General features: G+C 43.0%; 1 protein-coding gene across 2 annotated transcripts in view; it reads right to left on the bottom strand.

The window, feature by feature from the left end:
* LYN (LYN proto-oncogene, Src family tyrosine kinase) overlaps positions 1 to 17,342 on the bottom strand; it is a 98,386-nt gene extending 81,044 nt beyond the window's left edge. Inside the window, exon 1 of one of the 2 annotated variants that reach the window (XM_019498670.2) lies at positions 17,094 to 17,342. In XM_019498670.2, the coding sequence (XP_019354215.1) occupies positions 17,094 to 17,235 (142 nt within the window). In that variant the 5' untranslated portion in view covers positions 17,236 to 17,342. The remainder of the gene's footprint in view (positions 1 to 17,093) is intronic. The other variant, XM_006272184.4, reaches the window with a different exon arrangement.
* Between the last annotated feature and the right edge of the window lie 4,381 nt (positions 17,343 to 21,723).

The following is a 21,723-nucleotide window of genomic DNA, read 5'->3' on the forward strand; positions in this document are numbered from 1 at the left end:
CGGTGTCCAAAATGCTGCCATGAAGCATGCTCCTACCAAATCACTCCTATTTTTTGTGTGCACCAACTCCCTCAAAAGTGGTAAGTAGCCACCTTAGAGTGATGCTGTGCATGCAACCAGAATTGACCACACTTAGGCTTTCTGCCCCAGGTGTGCTTACTACCACTTATTAAGCACAATTCTAAGGTGCTGTGTGGCCTTAGAATTGGCATAGGCTGAGCAGGAATGTGGTAGGGGAGGGAAATGGGAGCACACTTCATGGCAGGGCCTCTGAGCACAGCCTGGAAGAGCCGTAGACATAGCTTAACTGAGCACTTCTCCACACATTTTTGCTATTCCTCCAAAATAACTCAGATTTATGAACTGCATTTGTTCCTCCGATGAGGACAACAGCGGGGTATAATATTGTCTACATCAGGGGTCAGCAACCCCCAGCATGCATGCCGAGCATGGCACACAAGGCCATTTTGCTCAGTATGCCACGGCCAGCCTGGGCTCTAGGCAGTTGCTGCCAGCCACGGAGCCCGAGTTGCTCCCAGCAGGCAGCTGGGAGGATGCAAGGCCTGCTGCAAGCAGCCCAGGATCCATGGCTGGCAGCAGCTACCCAGAGTCTGGGCCAGCTGCAGCTGGGAGGCTGCAAACTTCTGCTGTCTCGGCCCCAGCAATGCTCCCTGCTGTGCTGCCCTCCCCCGCCGCCTCTGCAGAGCAGTGTGTGGAACCTGGTGTGGCAGGACACAGTGGGGGGCACACAAAAGCAAGGGAAGTGTGACCAGGGCACTGCAGAGCTTGCAGCAGCAGGCAGCTTCCGTGTGTGGCCCCTCTGTGTGCTACTTCTCTGGGTCACACACGCTGCGCTCTGGAGAGCCTGGGGGAGGGCAGCAGGGCTGGAAGCATGAGCCCACAGTGCACACCAGGCCTGCCACTGTCCCTCACACAGATCTGGAGGGTGCAGGTTCCCCCTCTGCCCCCCAGGAGTGCATGCTGCCACCAGGAGCCGTCCCCACCATCCACCCAAGCCCACAACAGCCAGCAGGAGTGGGGGAGATGGCTCCTGCTCCTCCTGCAGCAGCTGCTGCCTTCTGTTGGGGACAGGGAGCTGTGGACCTGGGTCCTGGCTGCCGGGGACTCCTTCTGGCAGGGCTGGGGGGCTGTTGCAGGGGAACTCACAGAAAACAAATACACAAGATCAAAGGTAATATCAGAAGTTTTATTTATTGTCACCAGGTTTAAAATTTTTAGAAAATCTGGTATTTACCATAAAAAAAGGCATCATTTATGATTATTAAATATACTAACATGCAGTGCTTCCTGCCATGTACCCCCTGCCCTTGTTTTGTTTTTCTGGCATGCTGGCACTCCAGCACCTTTCAAGATAGACACTGTGGTTTTTTCAGCGCTCCGGCCAAAAAATGTTGCCTACCCCTGGGTCTACATGATACCCAAGTAAACCCATCCTGCCACTATCACAAATTTATCACCTGCTCTTGCTTATAACTGCTGGCTTGCTATCCTTTCTTTTCTAGGAATAACTATTGTCTTGAGATAGCACACTTACCACAGGCAGCAAAGAAAAGGATATATAGAAGCTCATCAAAATCAAATTGTGTGACAATGTGCCAATCACAACATTAGAGAGAACAGCACATTCAAGCATGCTGATAAGAGCCTTAGTGGTGATCTCAATGAAATGGGTGTCCAGTCAGGTTTTCCTGCAGATATGCTTTTCAGGTTTATTTTCTATTATGCAAGAGCTGGCACAGCTTAACGTGTTCAGAATAATCTAAATGGGGCTCTGTGCTCATTAACTCATTTCTCGAATTCAAAGGACAGTGCCAGAGGACTGGAAAAGGGCCAATGTGGTTCCCATTTTCAAAAAAGGGAGGAAGGAGGACCCAGGAAACTATAGGCCAGTTAGTCTTACCTTGATCCTGGGTAAGCTTTCTGAGAGAATTATCCTGGCACGTGTCCGTGAGGGGCCAGCAAGGGAGATTATGCTTAGGGGCAACCAACATGGGTTCATTAGAGGCAGGTCCTGTCAGACCAACCTGGTGGCCTTCTATGACCAGGTCACAAAATCTTTAGATGAAGGTGTAGCAGCGGATGTAGTCTTTCTGGACTTTAGGAAGGCCTTCGACACTCTCAACCCATTCTCATTAAAAAACTAGGAGACTGTGGCGTCGATACCTACACAGTCAGATGGGCACTAACTGGCTGGAGGGCTGCACCCAGACAGTGGTGGTGGACGGGTCTTATTCGACCTGGAGGGATGTGAGCAGTGGGGTTCTGCAGGGCTTGGTCCTCAGGCCCGCACTGTTCAACATCTTCATCAGCGAATTGTATGAAGGGGTAAAAAACACCCTGTTCAAATTTGCAGATGACACTAAGATGTGGGGGGAAGTGGGCATGCTAGAAGGGAGGAATAGGCTGCAAGCAGACCTAGATAGGTTACAGGGGTGCGTGGATGAGAACAGGATGGGTTTCAATACTGACAAGTGCAAGGTACTGCACCTGGGGAGGAAGAACCAGCAGCAGACCTACCGGCTGGGGAACTCCCTTCTTGTCAGTGCAGAGGCAGAAAAGGATCTTGGAATCATTATCGATGCCAAAATTAACATGGGCCGACAGAGTGGGGACGAGGTCAGGAAGGCCAATCATACCTTGTTGTGCATCCACAGATGCATCCAGTTCTGGGCACTGCACTTCGGGAGGGATATGGACAACATGGAGAGGGTCCAGAGGAGGGCCACCCACATGATCAGGGGGCAGCAGGGCAGGCCCTACGAGGAGAAGCTAAGGGACCTGAACCTGTTCAGTCTCCACAAGAGAAGGCTGAGGGGGAATCTAGTGGCCATTTACAAACTGGTCAGGGGGGACCAGTAGGCATTGGGGGGAGTCCCTGTTCCTCCGAGCACTACCAGGAATGACTAGAAATAATGGTCACAAGCTGGCAGAGGGTAGGTTAAGACTAGACATCAGGAGGCACTACTTCACTGTCAGGGTGGCTAGGATCTGGAACCAACTTCCAAGGTAAGTGGTGCTAGCTCCTACCCTGGGGGTCTTTAAGAGGAGGCTAGATGAACACCTTGCCGGGGTTGTTTGATCCCAGTATTCTTTCCTGACGTGGCAGGGGGTTGGACTTGATGATCTGTCAAGGTCCCTTCCGACCCTACCAACTATGAAATTATGACATATTCTTACATGTATTATTATGAATTTTACCTGTCAAGTTAAAAAAAACTCTATAATTCACTGTGAAACTATTAACTTCTCTGCAAATTAAGTTTGTGTAGACCAGGGGCGTCAAAGATCTGGTGCATGGGCTGAATCCAGCCCACAGAGACATTTCACCCAGCTTGTGAAGCTCCTGGAAGAGCTTGGAAATTAGGGGCAGGGACCAACACCAAAATCCAGGATATGCAGTCCTACTAGGGACATGTTTCAGCAGTGGTTTGATGAGCAATGGCTGTAATAACCTCCATGCTGCTGCACCTGCTTGCCCTGCTGCTGGAGATGGATCCAGATCCAACCCACACAGGCCACCTCCAGCCTGGGAAGGGCCCTGAAGTCTGGATGCAGCCCTGGGGCCTGGCTGAGTTTGACACCCTATGTAAAGACTAACATTTGCGTTAATACCTCTGTACTTCTACTAGTCTGGATGCCCTCCAAATACTACCCCACACTGTCTGGCATCATGCCAGGGCCCTCCTTTCATTTTACCTGTGAGCTGTATCCACTAGTCTGGGGTCATCTTGACCAGATATCCTCTCTCCATATCAATAATGGCTTGCAGCCAGGATTTGTGTATACATGCATCCAAGCTCCTGGAGTATCGCACACCAGTAGTATAACACAGTTATATTGGTATTATACCATGCCTCTTCATGCAGATACCTGCTATTGCTTATAGCACTAAGGAGTAAAACACCCATCATTCACACAGGATATTCTGTCTGACAAATAGATGAGCTCTTTCATTCCCTTCAGTGAAACACTCATATTTAAGGGCGAAAAAGGATGGCGAGAAGAAATCCAACATATAGCTAATGCAGACAAGGAGAGGGAACTTTCATTTTCTAGTGGATCTTCTACGTCGTCTCAACTCCAATAGTTTATAAAAGTGCCCAGGCAGCATTAAAACTTAAGCCATAACAAGTGCCTCATGCATTTAGGAACTAACTGTAGGTATTCCATTTTAAAATGGTGGCTTAAACTATCCAGTTTGAACTGCACTAACACTTATTTCAGATCCCAGTTTTTTTGTGGAACTTTGGACACCTATACACATGCCTGACTCCTGTTCCAATGCATGCTAATTAGCACACAGTGGAGCAGACTCAATTAAATCCATCTCTAACTAGCACGCTTCAGCAGTCTCAGTGTCTTGTGTACTCAGCATCCCTGCGCTTCAAAATGGTGCTGGGGATGCTTTAACTAAAGCTCATCAAACAAGCTTTACACACCCCTGCCACCATTTTCAAGTGTGGGATGCTGAGTACATGAGACACTGTGGGCACTTTAATTAAAGTGGCTCCTGAGAGCCACTTTACTTAAAAAAGCCCCCCACCCTGGAGCATGTGTAAAGATGCCCTTTGTGACTGGTTTGATTTTGCTAAGTCAGAATTATGTCAGAAGGAAATTGCAAAAAGAGGTACTTTAAAAAGAGATTGTGATGAATTCAGTACCAGTAAATGACACCACAGAGAAAACATGTCATGCAATCTCATGACAAACTTATAACAGCTGAATATACAGTACTAATTGGACACATTTGAAAGCCTGTAAGCACACGATCTTAGTCTCACCAATATCAATGGTGAAACCCCCCTTGACTTCAACAGATGAAAGATTATGAATCCGTGGGGCTCATCTTATAATTACTTTTTTAAATTATTATAAACAGAGTTTAAAATCATGCCTTGATGATGCATGTAATTGAAATTTCCAGCAACGGACTGTTTAACGCAGATAATCAAGTTAAACAATTTCCAAAAAAAAAATGCTCTAAAACCAGCAGTTTGGCACAAGCATGGAATATTTAGGCAACTATTCAAAAAAAGTTGATGAATCTTTTAAGACTGAGAATTTATGACCTAGTGTGTCTCCACCCGTCACATTCATAGCCATCTCCATTCTCTGCTCACACAGCAAAACCCAGGCAAGTGCTGGTGTGAGCCATGTTAGGGAAAGGGATAAGGAAAACTCCTGTACAAGATCTACAACATAAGAACCTTTCATGATTACAGAGCTGTGCACCCTCATCAATACAGACCATGTCATCACCGGATCAAACATGGATTATAACATCCAAGGTTTATTCACCTGTACTTCAATCAATGTCATATGCCCTCACCTGCTGACAGTGCTCCTTTGCTGTCTAGGTTGGACAGACAGACACTGGACAGCTACACTGGATGTGTAAATCCCTACATGTAAGAATGAATGAGCACTGATCACACTTCACTCCAGAACGACACACAAACCTATGGTAGAACACTTTAACCTACCTAGACTTTCCATTGCTATCCTCAGAGTAGCCATTCTTAGACAAAACTTTACAAAATAAACTTGAACGTGAAATTACAGAAAAATTATCCACAGCCTGGATTAAGTATGGTCTAAACAGAAACTATAGATTCTTATCCTATTACCTGGATTAGCTTTTGTGAACCAATTGTTCCTATGGGTCTTTTTTTTTTTTTAAACTTATTTGCTTCTCCCTCCACTTCTCCCCACTCTCCTTCCCTTCCCTCTCTTTTGTATTCAAATCATTCTCTCTTTTGATTGCATCTTATGAAGTGAGTTCAGGTCATGAAAGCGTATGCATCTCCAGTTTAGTCAGTCTATCATGTGCATCTCTACCCTGCCTTCTGCAGAGAAGGAGAACACGGAGGCTGGTTATATTCTGAAGCCTCTGTTAGGTAGTTAAATGTTAACATACCTATTTTATATTTGAAAATTAATAGAAAGGTTAAGTACTTGTATATGGAATCATTAGCAAAGCTAGGAACAGAATACAGGAGTTCTGACTAGTAAATTCCATGCTCCAATTGCCAGACATTGCATTTCCCACATTTTACAGTGATTAATTTTTTTCTAAACCCATGTAAGCACTGTTATAGTTGCTTGGCCACAGACACCAGTTAGGAGGATTGCAAATTGCTGGTGTGTCATTTGAGATGCTAGTTTGAAAAAAAAAAAAAAAAATGAAGCAAGCTTTAGCCAAAGGCTTGAGAAATTGCACACAACTGTGGAAAGTGATCAATTAATAAATAAATGAAAAATCTGTGAAAGAAAATATGCAAAAGACAATGAATAAGCAAGACATCAAAAACTCTGGTAAGAGTGTTTGAAAATATTTCATGACAGATATGTTTTGATCAATCAAGAATAAAGACAAGTCCTTAACATAAAAGAAACAGGTAAGTGAAACAAACAATCAACATTCTATTGATTTGTCAGGATAGAGAAAGAGAAAATGGAGTTTCTTTTACAAAAAAAAGACTAGTGAATCACTGGTATCACATGTTCAGTGCAATTGTTCCATTCTCCCCTATGAAAAAAAATTGCTAAAATGTTTGCATGCATTTAAAATACAAGGCATCTATTCACTACTTACAGTATGTTTGCACAAGGAACAAAGCTCCCAGGAAGAAAGATTGGCAAATAAAATGTAATACCACACATGTTATTACCTAATTAAGTTTGAGAATTAAGATTTTCTCTCTTAAAATGAATGTTTCTGAAATATGGTTCTGAATAACATGATGCTTCTTCAGGCCAGATTTTAGAGAATAATTCACTGGTCACATATATTTGACTTTCATTCTTTAGAACTTTTTAAAAATTATTTTCAGAAACCATGCAGTACTCATAGATCAGACTGATTTACCATGTAGCAGCAGAATCTAAAGCTGATTTGGTGAAGCTTTACAGTTCTTTTCTTAATGCTGTAATACTTTTAATATTGCCATTTGTATAAACGATGGCAGGAGTTAACGTTACTTTAATAATTTGCATTGGTTCTGAATTTTTCCAGCAGTCTACGGTCCATCCTGCAATTATTTACTGCTAGGCATAGGGATTGCTACAACAGATAGTTCCCTTTGGGCAGACCCAATCCTACTATTTGTTGCAATACAGCAAATTGCATCACCCATGGGAAACTCTGCTGACTATGATGGACCTCTGTGTCAGCGCTGCACTCTCATGCACAACAAGTTCCTAGAACAGGGCTTTAATAAGCACAAAACTATCCTTTGGCACATTTATGGATTTAGACTTTTACAAGATAAGCGTTCTATGATGGGATTTATTGTCACAATCTGTAGAGTCATTCATCTGAGATACAGTATTCTATTATGACAATATTAGCAGGTTTTTTTAGGGTCCGTAAAATGGATGTCAAATATGTAAGGGTCAACATATGAATTCTGCTTAATTTTATTTAAATGGTTTCATCACTGGTTATGTAGTGATTCAATCATGAGCAGGTAACGTCCCCGACATAAATCACCTACCCTGCCTTGAAGTTTCAGAATAAAAACAGAAGCGGTCATTAACCTTCAGAACTATACTTTGACTAGTGATGATGCCCATACTAGAAAAATCAGTGTGATCAAGTTTATCTGCAGGGAGGGGCCAGTGGGAAATCCCCAGATAAGAGAATAATGGGACAGAGATGACAGCTGGAGTTTAAATAGACAAAGGAAGCTTTGGGTAGTATAGAAGAACATGGGATGTTTTTACAGCACAGGGATCTCCCTGAGTGCAGGACCAATTGAGAAACAAATGCTCTCTTGCCAGAGGTGAAGCTATAAACAGGCAAGGGATTGATTCTTCACATTCTAGTGTATTGAAATATCCAAGAACATTCAAAGTGCTGAAGAAATTGAGGCAAAAAATATAGTTAGAAGTACTTTATTCTTTAGTCTCTATCTGAATCTCTACTATCTAAAGTACAAAGTAACTGCATTTAAAACCATTACAAAGCCTATGTGTTCTGTTTCAACTGCATATCCCTGAAGAGGTGAAGCATATGTGGGAATGCCCACATGGTGAATGCCCCAGGAAACAGTGTGTTCCAGCACAAGGAATATCCCCGAAGCTACTACTACTACTGTTCCTGGAAGCCTAAGGCAGCTGAAACAAAAGTCCTAATTCTATGAATGAATAGAAAAGCCTGTGTCCAGGAAGTGTGCCAGGGAGGCTAGTGACACAGACTTGGCTGGAACCTACTCAGACCAAGGGAAGCTTAAAACTACAAAAATGCAGCCCTTTTTCAGGTGCAGGCTGATGAAACATGCTTAATGAAGCCAAAGCCTTTCTATATTGTGCCACAGAAGGTAGTCACTATTACTTTTGCTTTGACAACTAAGAGCAAATGATTTTTTTTTTTTGATTTCCAGATATTCTAGAGAAGGGCTTGTTAGGCATTCACTAGGGTTAAGTATTCTCTACAATAGGGGTGGTCAACCTGTGGCATGCGTGTCATAAGTAGCAAGGGGACAGATAGCACAGTAGCAGAGGGGTAGAGGAGCATAAAATAGAGCCACAGATCAAGGCGGGGAGTACCTGGCAAGAAACAGAAAGAAGAGTAGCCGATCAGGCAGAGGAAGGGGATTGGAGTGACACTCGGGGAGGTCATGGGGCTAATTTGTAACATGCCTACAAAAAAGGTTGGCCTCCACAGCTCTAGGACATTTGAAACTGTATGTGCTCTTTCCTTAACTCTACAAGAGGAAGTGAGACAGTACTGGGGGCTGGGAAAACTCTAGACAGAAGCTCCACAGTGAATAAGTGAGTAGAGACGATTTGGGGATCACATTGATTTCCTTCTCACTGGAACAGCTTTTTGTTCAATATTTGAAGAAAGTGTCTCTTTCTCTTACATGACAGGACTCATGACAAGAGTATGGAGCATCAGCAAGGGCATCAGCTATGGTACAAGGAGCATTAACATGAAATCTTTCTATGTTCTGTAGGGCAGAAGAGGTTCCCTATGCCCAGGTTACTCTGCTCAGGTAGTTTCTATTAACAATTCAGAGCAAGGATCAGATGTCAAATTACAAAAGTAATTTGAATTTGGTATTACTTTGAGGCAGTTGAACTCCAAATATCCAAATGCAGAAGTTTCTCTCTTTCATCCTCTCCAGTGTTTACCAAATAACTCATTTCCTCAGTAACAACGTATCTAAGTCCTAGCTGTGGTTTTAAATAACGTTCCCCATCTCCCTTCCTTTCATATTTCAATCATTGCTATGCTTTGGCTCCCAACCCTTTACCTGGGCAGACCTTTCCCACCCTACAATCATGGGTATTTTCCATACCAAAAGCTAGTCTGAACAGGTGGAATGAGAACAGCTATAAAAACAGACCCAAGGATTTACAAATTTTGCCATTATATACACAAATGGAAATGGCTTTTCTGACTTTAATGTAGTTGCATATTACCAGATATGGACAGGAAAGCAGATGCTTGTTTGCCAGTCTACTTCTACAGTGCCAAATATGTCTAGTAATCATTCCATTTTAAATGCAAAATCAAAAATATATCAAACAGGGCTGAATGGGTGTGTTTGTACCAATGTATACTACAGAACCATAAACAATAGATATTATTTAGAACATAGGAACAATAGAAATACTGGGTGGTGGAGGGCTACATACTCCACAGGCTGCAGACCCCTGGGCCACAAACTGCAGGGGCCTCACACCAGAGGGTTTGCCCTCCTGGGGTCCCCCTGCTGCACAGGCTTCTGGCCCTCAACCCTTTGCTATATGCGGGCAAGGTGACTCAACTCTGCTCCCCCTAGCTATGCACAGAGCAGAGGCAGCACACATCCCATCTCCCCAACCCCCTCCCCCACTTCCACCTTGTCACTGTGTCCCCAAGGAGTGGGGAAGGAAGCAGCAGCCAGGAGGAAAAAGCACAGAGTACCCAGTCACCACAGCAGCTGGAGCAATGAAGGGGACCAGTGGACAGCCGGGAGTCCACAGACCACATGTCTGTCCTTGCAGGCTGCATGTGGCCTGTGGGCCACCAGCTGGACAGCCCTGTCCTGAAGAAACAATTAAGTAGGTGGGAAAATACACATCCAATATATAACCACTCTCAGCTGCCCTAAAAAGATCATGTAAAGAGTTTCAGAAAATGCCAACCTAGACATACAAATTTACTCTGTACACCAATTTCCACAATATTCTCTTTCATGCTTCAACTCAGTATTTCACAAAATGTTTACACTCGGTGGTCTAAAGGACTAAAAACTGATTGTTATGATTGCTGAGATGACAGGCTTCTGTCAAAAAAATGTACAAGTAAAAAGCAGGCAAGCAGGTGGGATGTGAATTCTCCAGTATTTCATAGGCAGACAAGGTTCCTTGGGTGAATTTGATATCTTTTATTAGACCAACCCAAATAGTTGTAGAATAGTTATTAAGCAAGCTTTCAGGTTCAAAAACCCTTTTGAACCCGAAAGCTTGCTTAATAACTATTCTCCAACTATTCTCCTTAGACCAACACGGCTACAACCTAAACCCCAGTATTTCATACACATTTAAACAAGAAAAGTAGTTCTGATCTCAAAGGTCTTAGAGGAAGAAAGGCATATTATTAAAGCTGGTGTTTATCACTGTTACACCTGCAACTGAGCAAGTATGATGGTATCATCAATGCTGTACAAATAAAAGAGCCCATTTTGTGCATCTCAAGGTGCATACAGTCCAAATAGGACAGACAATGCAGTCTGAAGATACAAACATGTGTAAGATATACTTTAAGTAGCACCGTTCTTCCTCTCCTCACCCTAACCAGGAAAAACTGAATTTAGATGGATTCTCAGAAGAGATTTCTTTTTTCTGTCTGTCTTAGCATAGCACTTCTATTTCTATTAGAATAGCATCTCTGTCCTGAATATGAATAGCTCCTCTGACAAGTCCCACTGTAATCTGTTTTGCCCCATAAGCAATTATTTTGGATGGACAAAAAAGAGAGAGAGATGATCATCTTGAAAATCTAAACCAAGCACCTCTGCCACTCTTTGCACAAGTATCATGCAAGAATGACTGTTCCCTCTATACTTATGCTGGAGCATTAAATGTTCAGGAAAGGCTGTTGAGATTACTCAGATCAGGAAACTTTAGATGACAAATCAAAAGGAAGTGCATCTGAACAAGACTAAAAGGAGGGACTACTGCATTTCCCATACTTCTCTGACAGACAGCTATCACCTAACTGGTCTACCAGCATGAATGACTTGGTTGTAATTTTGTTGCCAGAAGTTAAATATGTTGGAAACATTTAATCTCAGTACATAGTATGGGCATGTCCTTCTATGCACATCTGAATTAGCAAAGATGATATCATTTCACTTTTATACTCTTAAAAATAACAGGCATAGTTCACTGCATCAGGAACTGTTTGTGTTGGGAACTCTTTGACAGCTGCATTAGCTCCATCGTTCTCTATTGTTAGTACTACTATTTGGACACACCAACTGCTGCAGCTTCCTTAGCCTGACAAAGGGTTTTTGAACCCGAAAGCTTGCTTAATAACTATTCTCCAACCATTTAGGTTGGTCTAATAAAAGATATCAAATTCACCCAAGGAACCTTGTCTGCCTATTTGGAATATATATATTCCATCTTCTATATATAAAGGACATGTGTATGAAAGGACTTTTCTCTGGAGAAGGGCAGAGACTTACTCAGGGGTGGGGACAACTTCCAGTCACTGATAGGCAGGAACATATGCATCAAACATTTATCCCTAATCCCCAAAAGGGCAGCTGACAACTCATTCCCCTTTAAAATAAAACATAATAATACAAAAACAACTGATTTGATATAGTCATCCAGGTTTTATTTCAAGATATTTGGATTACTTGACCCCTGGTTGGAAGTCCACAAACCTTGAGGAAACCTTTAGATTTGTCACCTGGACTCTCCTCTCTCCCAGCTGAAGAAAGGGAACACCAGAAACAAATCTTATGAGTTCATTTCTCTAAAGGATATTCCCTATGTACAGGGGAACAATGCAGCCCAAATTCATTAGAAGCTGAACTACTTCACTCCTCAGATGTGAATGAAGAACAGAACTGTCTGCTTGCTTGAGAAGTTACAGTAATCTGCAAATTCTCACAGAATGGTTTACACAACAAATATAAATTATGAGCAGGACCTCTACAAAACTCTCCCAACATTTTTTAAATCCTACTTCATAACAATACCACCTCATATTGATTCAGGGTTTGCTAATGCCACAAAGGCTCTGTTGACACCTACTCAACAGCTGGCTATGTTACTTTAAGAGAAATCTCACCAGAACCTTTTATTAAGTAGTTTGTACCCTATTCTTTTTCTTACTCTTCCAGTTGTGCTCATTCACTTTTCCTGGTAGCATAATTTATTCCTGGATTAACCGTTACACTTAGCCTTTCCACAAGGCCATGCAAGACAGGAAAAGTTTTTGCTTCCTTCCCAACACTCACTGCTGGAAAGAGGCTTTATCATCCTAAAGGCTCTAAAAACAGTATGCAAAGTATGTTGAGAGACCCCTCCTATCAATCACAGAAACAATAATCACTTCTCAGATTCAATACTGCAGCTATAGAATGCTCCTAAATTGTACTACAGAATTCATGAACACAGACTATGAAGAACTTTATCTAACAAAAACACTAGTACACCAAATGCTATTATCCAGACTGCAGTGTAGCAAGGACACTAAATACAATACTTTGAGTCTTGTGAAATGCACCATGGAATTTTTACTATAAGTAGCAATGGAGATATTGATTTGATGTCACCCAAAAGATGGGACTGGCAGCAGTATAAATTTTACTTGATGTTCCAGCATAATCTTAAGAACTGACATGGGAGCAATCCTGATTGAATTAGCTACTTAACTTGCTGAAGTACCTAGCTGGCTTCATGAGGTCTCTCTTGCAAAGACAGTCAAAGAATGAGGTACCTCATTTTTAGACATTTAGACAGCTAAGACTACAAGCTATTTATAAATTCTGAAACAGATGTTTAAATACTTAAAAAGCTACCCAATAAGCTGGAAAAGGTAAAAGACCCCTGAAAGCAGGAATTAGAGTGACAATACACTATAAAAACCTCTTCCAAGTCAGGAATATTCTAGTCAAAAACCTTATCAGCAAAAATAGTTATTGAATCATTTAACTGACCAAGATAATTGTAAAGAAAGGCTTCTCTCTAATTCTCCATATAGGTTTACAACAGGGTTTACTCAGAGGAATACAAGGGAAAAGGCAAAATAATTTCAAATGATCAAACTACAGTAGCAGCCAAAGTTGCATGTTATACATCATCATTACTTATCTCAACAGTTTAGCGATAAAAGACATCTTTATCCTATTAAAATCAAGACTATCCATTTTGTAGCTCATACAGCTAGCACTGGAAAGAAAGAGCTATTAATCTTGAAGTCGGTTAAGAGAATTAAAAAGTTATTGGCCATAGAATCCATAGATTTTAATTCTCTCCTGTACTTTCACACCCTCTTTCTGGAGAGCATCATCAGGGTGACTTTCATCCCATTTCTTCTTCTATGAAGACACATTTTTAGTTCTTCCTATATATAACTACAATGTTCCTATTAGAAATATAAAGATATTGAAGTTTTATAAGTGGAACTTCATAAAATCATGACATCTGCTCCCTATCTCCACTAGACTAAAAAAGAATTCATAAAAAAGCAACTTGATTAACCTTTCTTTTATAGGTGACTTGCATTCTGGTAAATCAGTTAAATATTTCAGAATATCTTTATAATTTAGCAAAATTTGGATCAGTGTAGTAAGTCATCTACCACTTTATGACATTTGCAGCCAACATTCATGCATACTTGGAAGACCCTTGGCAATCAGTAATATGCTATATTGGGCTAAACAGTCCCAAGCCTATTTCAATTTGAGATGTTTTATGTGCAATTGAATGGGGCTTTTTTGCACAAAGGGAAGGCTGCTGATTTAGTTTTTGGATAAAAGATACTTAGCGGGAATTTTGACTCTGAAAATTGAAAGTAAAAATTAAATCTTCAAATTCTGCTCTCTGTATATAAGATCACCTTCATATGTGCTTACCCTAATGGCTAAAACAAGTTTGAGCTAAATTTTTCACCCTGTTCAACTTATGCAGCCAACGAAGCCACACAAAAGAGTGAGCTGAATCTTATTCCAGCTCACAAAAACCAACAGAAACTATTAAAAGCTAAGTTCTAATGACAGAATACTTAGGTGGTGATGAGGCAACCAGAAAGAACTGGCTTGACTTTCAGATCCTATACAAAGTTTGCAAGCCTGGCAGTTAGGAAAAACATATTTTTCCTTCGAAACCAAGTAGGCTTATTATGGCAGCCAGTAAGAAAACACACACATGCAATATCTCAATACCATTTTCATTTTTCTTCTTCTTTTTCTTTTAAACAACTCAGAAGCATACTTAAGTTCGAGCTGAAAAACAGCAGTTGTAACTTGTGTGGTGATGCCAGGATCAGATTCACTAGATAGTTTGTATTCAAATTCTAGATTATCTAAAGGGCTACATGTTTTTCTTTTACAAACTGGGAAATGACTAGCTAGGTTACAGTTCTGAAGAGAAGAACCTCAGAATTACAGTGGACCATAAACTGAATATGAATTAATGAGGTGATTTTTTTTTTGCAACAAACCAACAGCAGCAGGGGTGGATGGGGGGAAGGGGGGCAGTGCAGTTGCCCTCCTCTTTGATTCCTGCTCCACCCAAAGCTTAAAACAAATTGCCTGGAACTGGAAGGACTTCACAGCTCATTATAATCTATTTGATGCCTTCTAAACTCTTCACTTCACAGGTGTTAATGACCCTCTCTCCTTTTTTTTTAATGGTCTCAGTGTATCACTAATCAAGCAATTCTTTCTTCTGTAATTCTGCTGCCTGCTATTGGCTCCATGTAATGTAGTTCCTATTTCATAGCCCCAAAGATGATTTTTAACCCTAGCTAGAAACATTAACTCATGTGTGGAAATAACTTTCAGTGCTTGGATGCACTGTCAAGATGCTTAAGGCAGCTTGATTTTGTTGTGTGACTCTGAAAGAGATGTCCATTTAATTGTAATGACCACAGGAACAAGATCTTTTAATTATTCTTGCCTGTTTGTTTTTCAATACATAACATATGCTATAACAAATTAACACATGCCAATAGTTATAGAAGCAAAACCAAATATCTTAAACTGAATAAGAAAGCCATAGGCTCCTTGCATATTAGCAAAGCTTCTAGTTTTTTTTACCTAGAAAAATGCGTTGTTATATGCTATCCTTATTACACCATTTTCACCCTCACTTTTCAAGTCCTAGATCTGCCCATGAACAGGCGTGTCACTTGCAAATCAAGGGAAGTGATTCTTCCTCTCTCTTCAGCACTAGTGATGCCTCACCCTGAGTACTGTGTTCAGTTCTGGGCCCCACACTTCAAGAAAGATGTAAGTAGTTTGTAAAGAGTTCAGTGCGAGGCAACAAAAATTATTCTGGATCTGGGAGGAAAGACTTTTGAGGACAGGATGAAAGAGCTACAGTTATTTAGTACGGAGAAGAGAAGACTGAGAAGGAATTTGATAACAGTCTTCAAATGCCTGATGATTATTTTTCATGAGGATGGGCATTCTCTGCAGCTGAAGGTGACAGGATTAGCAACAATGGCCTCAAGATGCAGAAGGGGCAATTTAGGCTGGAGCAACTTTCTGATTCGGAGGGTGGTCAGGCACTGGAACAGGCTATGAATGACTCCCAAAGAAGACCTGTTTCAGGTTATTCAGGGCCGAAGCCCCAGATGGCTGTCCAATCTGAGCCAGAAGTCTAGTGGTGACTGCCATGAATCCATTACCAGCCATCTGCTGAGTGACTGCATGGTTGTCCCTAAAGAAGCTGTGGAATGCTTGGAAACTTTCAAAAGCAGTTTAGAAAACACTTGGCTGGGATGGTTTCCTTGGGAACAATCCTGCCTTCAGGACTGACCTGGTGAGGTGCCTACTTCTTAGCGTCTAACCCTGATCATGAGGAAACTGACTCAGTAGTCCTACGTGCTTCCTGGCACTCCATCCAACTCGTTTTCAATTAGTAGTAGCGGTGGTGTTGTTGAACACAAGTATGCCAGAAGGAGCCATGTAGGAAACACAAAGCTGGTTTTAGAAAGCCTCTCACCTAAAAATACTTTCATTTGCTTAAAAATTGGACTCTATGGGGTGGAAGAGTATAGACAGTGGCAACACCCTTTCCTCGGAAAAAAGGAGAAAAGCTAGCCACCGGGAAAACAGCTCTGGTGTCCTCCAAGTCGGTTTCTCAACCTGCGTGTCGCAACACCCAACGTGGGTCAGAAGACTATATGAAAGGGTCCCGAACAAACTTTACAAATGGATTCTCCTTTAAAGGAGAAAACCATGGGAAACCTTGCAGGCTGGCAGAGCTGTGGGCTGCTCCGGAGCCCCCTACCGCACAGGCTGGGAGGCCAGGGCCAGGGGGCTGTTTTCTACTTAAGCTTCGGACCGGCTCGGAACTGGCCATCCATGTTTCCAAATGGGTCCTGGTACAAAGAAGGTCGAGAACCACTGCTCTAAATAACAGACCAGAAGTTTCTTGGTTTTTTTTTTTTAATTTTATCTGATGTTCAAAGCCCAGTTCCCCGAAGAGGCAGAGGCGCAGGCTGCCCAGTCAGCCTCGCACTTCCTCTTTCGAGCCGGCTCTGCCTGCACCAGATGGCTCCCGCACGACTTCTCCTTTCCCTCGCCCGGCCGAGGGCTGCCGCGGAGGGTGCCGCTCAGGTGCGGGGCCCTAACAAAGCAGCCGCAGCCCCTCGCCGGCCCGAGCCCGAGCCCGAGCCCGAGCCCGAGCCCGGCGCGGCTCCCTCCCGCCCAAGCTGTTTTGCTCGCGGACGCGCCGCCAAGGCGGGTCCCACCGCGCGCGCACACAAACACACACACACGCGCGCGCGCACTCCCAAGCGAGTCCCACTGGAGACACCCGGTTGCTAAAGCAACAGGCAGGGCTCCCCGGAGCCTGCCCCGCTCACCCGCCCGCCCGGCCCCGACACTCACTGTCCCGGGCTCCACGGTGGCGCGAGTGCGGGAGCCGCCGGCGCGGGGAAGGCGTCTGTCCGCGCCCGCTCCCTGCGCAGCCACGGGCGCTCGGGGCAGTTGCGGAGTTGGCGGTCGCTTCCTGCTGCCGGGAGATTTGCATAAGCGCCGGGGGAGGAATCAAACTCCGCGGCCCCGGCCTGGCGCGGCGCCACAAACCAGGCGGGGCGGGGCCGGGCCGGCCCAGCCCCCTCCCCCGCGGGCGCCCCGGCGGGGATCCCGGCTCTCCCCGCGCCCAGCGCCGCTGGCCGAGGGTGCCTGGTCTCCTCCCGGGCGGGGCGGGGCGGGGCAGGGCAGGGCAGGGCAGGCGGAGCGGGGCGTCGCCGGCCCCAGCGCTGCGGCCCTTCCCGCCTGCCGGAGCCTAAGCGCCCCCCTTTTTTTCAGCCCAGCTCCGGCTGCCCCGAGAGCCTTTCAGGGGCTGCCAGGTTTAGGGGCCGCTCCTGGGCACCTGCTGAAGTGCAGGTGGGCGCACGCAGGCTTGGGCTCCCCCTGCGCATCTTACTTAATGCCAGCTCCTCTGGGAGGCTGGGTACAGACATTCAAACAGCCCGAGGGGGAGCTGATCTCAGCGAGGCAGGGCTTTGTAAGCAGCCTAGTTTAGACCTATAGCGAACAGGACGCACATTCGCCCTGGGGGGCTGGGCAAATCTTACCCCAGGTTGGGCCATTTTTTTAACCCGATTACAGATGCCGAACTTCTGCTCTGTTATGGGTATAGACTGGTTTCCAAGCTATTGGTCGCTTATGGTCTATTGGAAACCAGTCACTTATGCCAGTCAACCCTCTTGCCCACTGGTTGCCTGCCGAACTTCTGTTCTGTTACGGGTACAGCCCAGTTTCCAACCGCAGTAAAAGTACAATGTCTGTACCTGGCCTGAAAGTCTGTCTAAGTTGCCTTCTGACCCACTTCAAGGCTAACCAGGCTAGCTACCACTAGCAAGACAGGCCCAGAGGTTTCAAGGAAGAATCTGTCCAACACCTCCAGACCTGCTGGGGTCTTTCTGAATTCTCCACAGCAGAAAAATTGCCATTACTATTTTTCCATAGTCCAAAAAACCAAGTGAAAACTAAGAGCTGGTATTTTCTGAGGTGACCAGGAGGCCAATGGGAGATGCTTTGAGTCTAAAAAGGTTGAAAAATACTGTCCTAAAAAGTTGGTCTGATAAGAAGAGGGTAGGTAAAGGGAAAAAAAATAGCTGGAGCCAGCTCTTCATTGAGCATAAAAAAATTCAGGGCTGGTAGGGACCTTAAGGGTCCTCAAGTCCAACCCCCTGCTGGATGCAGGCCTATTTGCTGTGCATTGCAAGCATTGATTGTTACACACTAGGTAAAACCAAAATCCCCCCTTAATTTGGTGGGGCACTGAGGAGCCACAATTCAACAAACTAAAGACATGTCTACTTTCTGAGCAGACAAGAGGTTAAAAGTAGTAAAGAGACTTTGCAAGTGAGAATTTTAGGGGCACAGCACTAAAACTGGGGAATACAGCAGACCCAAATCTTGGGACTAGCCAAGTGGTGTTAGGGGCTGATACAAAGCTGGCACAAAGGTGAATATTTTTTTAAGGCTGTCACCCCAGTGACGGGCAAATATGTGTTCCGTTCGCTACCAATTTAAACTTTGTTGTTTACAGAAAACTGAGTAATTTAGATTAATTCCACCTTGGGCTTTTTGAATGTCTGTACCTAGCCTAAAATACCTGAGCAAAAGAGCATGCTTTACAGCATTGGTAGATCAGTCCCAAGTGACCACGTAATATAGATTGCACCAAGTACTCCTGCCTCTCTCTCTCTCTCTCCACATGCCATGATTTCTGCAATGAAGAAACTCAGGACTGGTACCAATGTTCATTCCTGATATCTGTTTTGCTACAAGGAGTTTATTCTCTAGCATTACAGGAATGAAAGTCTTCAGTGATCCAAAGGAAGCAATGACATTCCTGGAAGTCTTAGAAAGTCAAGTTGGATCCATACAATTACTGGCATGTGCCCAGCAGATTTCCAAGCTAGACAGGAGAAGCAGAGCTGAACTATTGAAAACTCAATATTTTGTCTTTATTGATTATTTTATTCTAGTATGATACAAGATCTTAAAAGAAAATAATATATGGATAGTGATAAAGATAGTTGTTTCATTAAAACATTTTAAATTATACAATTCCTTATTTTACTTTGGTAATGGTAGAACTGAATAATTGCTTTATTCAAAACATAAAGTGCATTTAAAATAATGCAGTTAGCATACTCAGAGTCTGTAATAAAATAATCTCTGCAAGTGTTGCACAAAGGGATTTCCTTCAAATTCTGTCAACAGAAATTGAAAGACTTCCTTTTTTCTTCTCTTTTTTCTCCCCCCCCCCCCCACAAGCACTAGAGGACTAGAGGTGAAGACTGCTTCTCCAGTAGAAATTGACAAAAATCAAAACAAGTACAATTTCATTTATAATATTAATGAAAATTTTCATATTTTGATAGAAACTCAGCTACCAAAAAATTGTTTGTTAGAAATTGAAATTCTGTCACAATCTCAGAATGGAACTGTAGGATAGGGCCTCATAAATTCCCATTTCCTCTACAGGCTGGACTCCCTAGCCAAAATAGACTATGGACTATGACAAGGGAAATCAGTGCATGGTACACATTCTTCTTTCCCTTATTTTTTCCTTACTCTATTTGCAAAAAGTTTTCGCATCAGAAAATTCATGTAAATAAAACAGACCTGGATTTTAAAAGCTCTCTTCATCTCTGCCAGTAATAGAGGCTAGGAGAACTTAGAAACTATTTTCTTGAAATGTAATTTATTGAATAAACTGGTAAAAGAAAAAAAACCTGCTGAATAATCTTAAAAAGTTGCAGCCAGGTACAAGATACTGGAGATATATCAGAAACTTTTTTCTTATCCATTCAGGAAGATCTGACTAAAATGAAGAGGGTTTGGATTCAGATACATATTTTGTATTTTGTAAAAAGAACAAACAAAGATTGTTATCCATATCAGGAAAAAAAATCCCATTTAAAGTGACATAGTTCCTATCTGATAAAGAGGATAGATATGTAACTTTTTTGAGAACTCTACGTACACAAGAATCTGTTTACATAAACAAGTAAATGCTTATATAAATGAAAGACCAAAGACCTCAGTAATTATTTTTCTTAGATTTAACTCCACATCTCAGAGGCACAGACCTGAAGCTAGTCAGAAGATCTAAATTAAAAAAAGAAAAAAACTATAGGGAGAAAACATGAAAGAGGAACCTTAAATAATCAACAACATGCTGAAAAAAAAAAAAAAGGTTGTGTATCATAATAAACTATTCATACTCCAAAATTGTTCTTATGCTTTTAGGGCCATCCAAAGTCAAATGGAAATAAAATGTACAGTGCAGATATTAATATCTTCATTGTTTATATCATGTCATATAGTTGCCCACACAGGGACATGTGGAGGAGAAAAGCAAGAAAAGCATTGAATGCTAAGTGAAACCCTATTACAGAACCTGAAAATAGTTTAGACAAGGCCATAATTGAAGAGCTAGTTATTGAATTAAAAAAGGAAGGAAAAAACCCTACAATTTGATCAAAGAATGGCTAAGACTAAAGATTCTTCACAAGATCAAAAGCAATGCAGAGCATAAAGAAATATAAAGACAATGCTTAAAACATGCTATGAAATTAAAGGCTGGATGGGAAATAAAATTAAATTCAACATATTTCAACCTTTTATAAAATGGCCCACAAATCCAATAAAAGGCATTATTGCCTTAAATAAAAGGCATATTGCCTTGGTGACATGCCACCTGATGGGTTAAATCGTGGCCTGTGAGGCTTGGTGTCTCTAGAACCCAGGGAGTTCTGCTGCCTCTCTTCCTCTGCCCGCAGCACTCTTGCCCACTGGCAAATTCAGGGTCTCTGCTGCTGAAGTCTCAGCTCGGTGGGACATCTGTATTCTCACAGACAAGCAGGCTAACAGAAGGCTACATTCTGAGGGATAGCCAGAACAAGTTTGTTGTGGGTAGGTGTTGCTTGACCAGTCTCATTTCCTTCTATGGCCAGGTGACGTATCACCTGGACAAAAGAGAAGAGGTTGATGTCATATATTTGGACTTTAAAAAAGCCTTCGACCTGGTTTCCCATGATGTCCTTATGGAAAAATTGAGCAACTGCGGCCTCGACTACTCCACAGTCTGATAGCTGGGGAACTGGCTCCGAGGTTGGACCCAGAGAGTAGTAGTTGATGGAACTGAATCAACATGGCAGTCAGTGACCAGTGGCATCCCCCAAGGCTCCGTTCTCAGACCTGTAACTCTTTACTGTCTTTATAAACAGTCTGGACACTGGTGTCAAAAGTGGACTGGCCAAGTTCACTGGCGACACCAAACTTTGAGGAAGAGTGTCCACACTGGAGGATAGGCTGGTGATCCAGGTCAGCCTTGATAGGCTTCCAAGGTGGGCAGATGAAAAGCTGATGGCATTCAATATGGTGAAATGCAAGGTGCTCCACCTCGAGAATAAAAAACCATGTCACACTTAATGACTCCTGGATTTATTAAAAACCCCCCAAAACATTGGGTTATAAAAAACCCACAGGATTT

This window comes from Alligator mississippiensis, chromosome 3 (genome assembly GCF_030867095.1).
Source record: "Alligator mississippiensis isolate rAllMis1 chromosome 3, rAllMis1, whole genome shotgun sequence".
NCBI lineage: Eukaryota > Metazoa > Chordata > Crocodylia > Alligatoridae > Alligator > Alligator mississippiensis.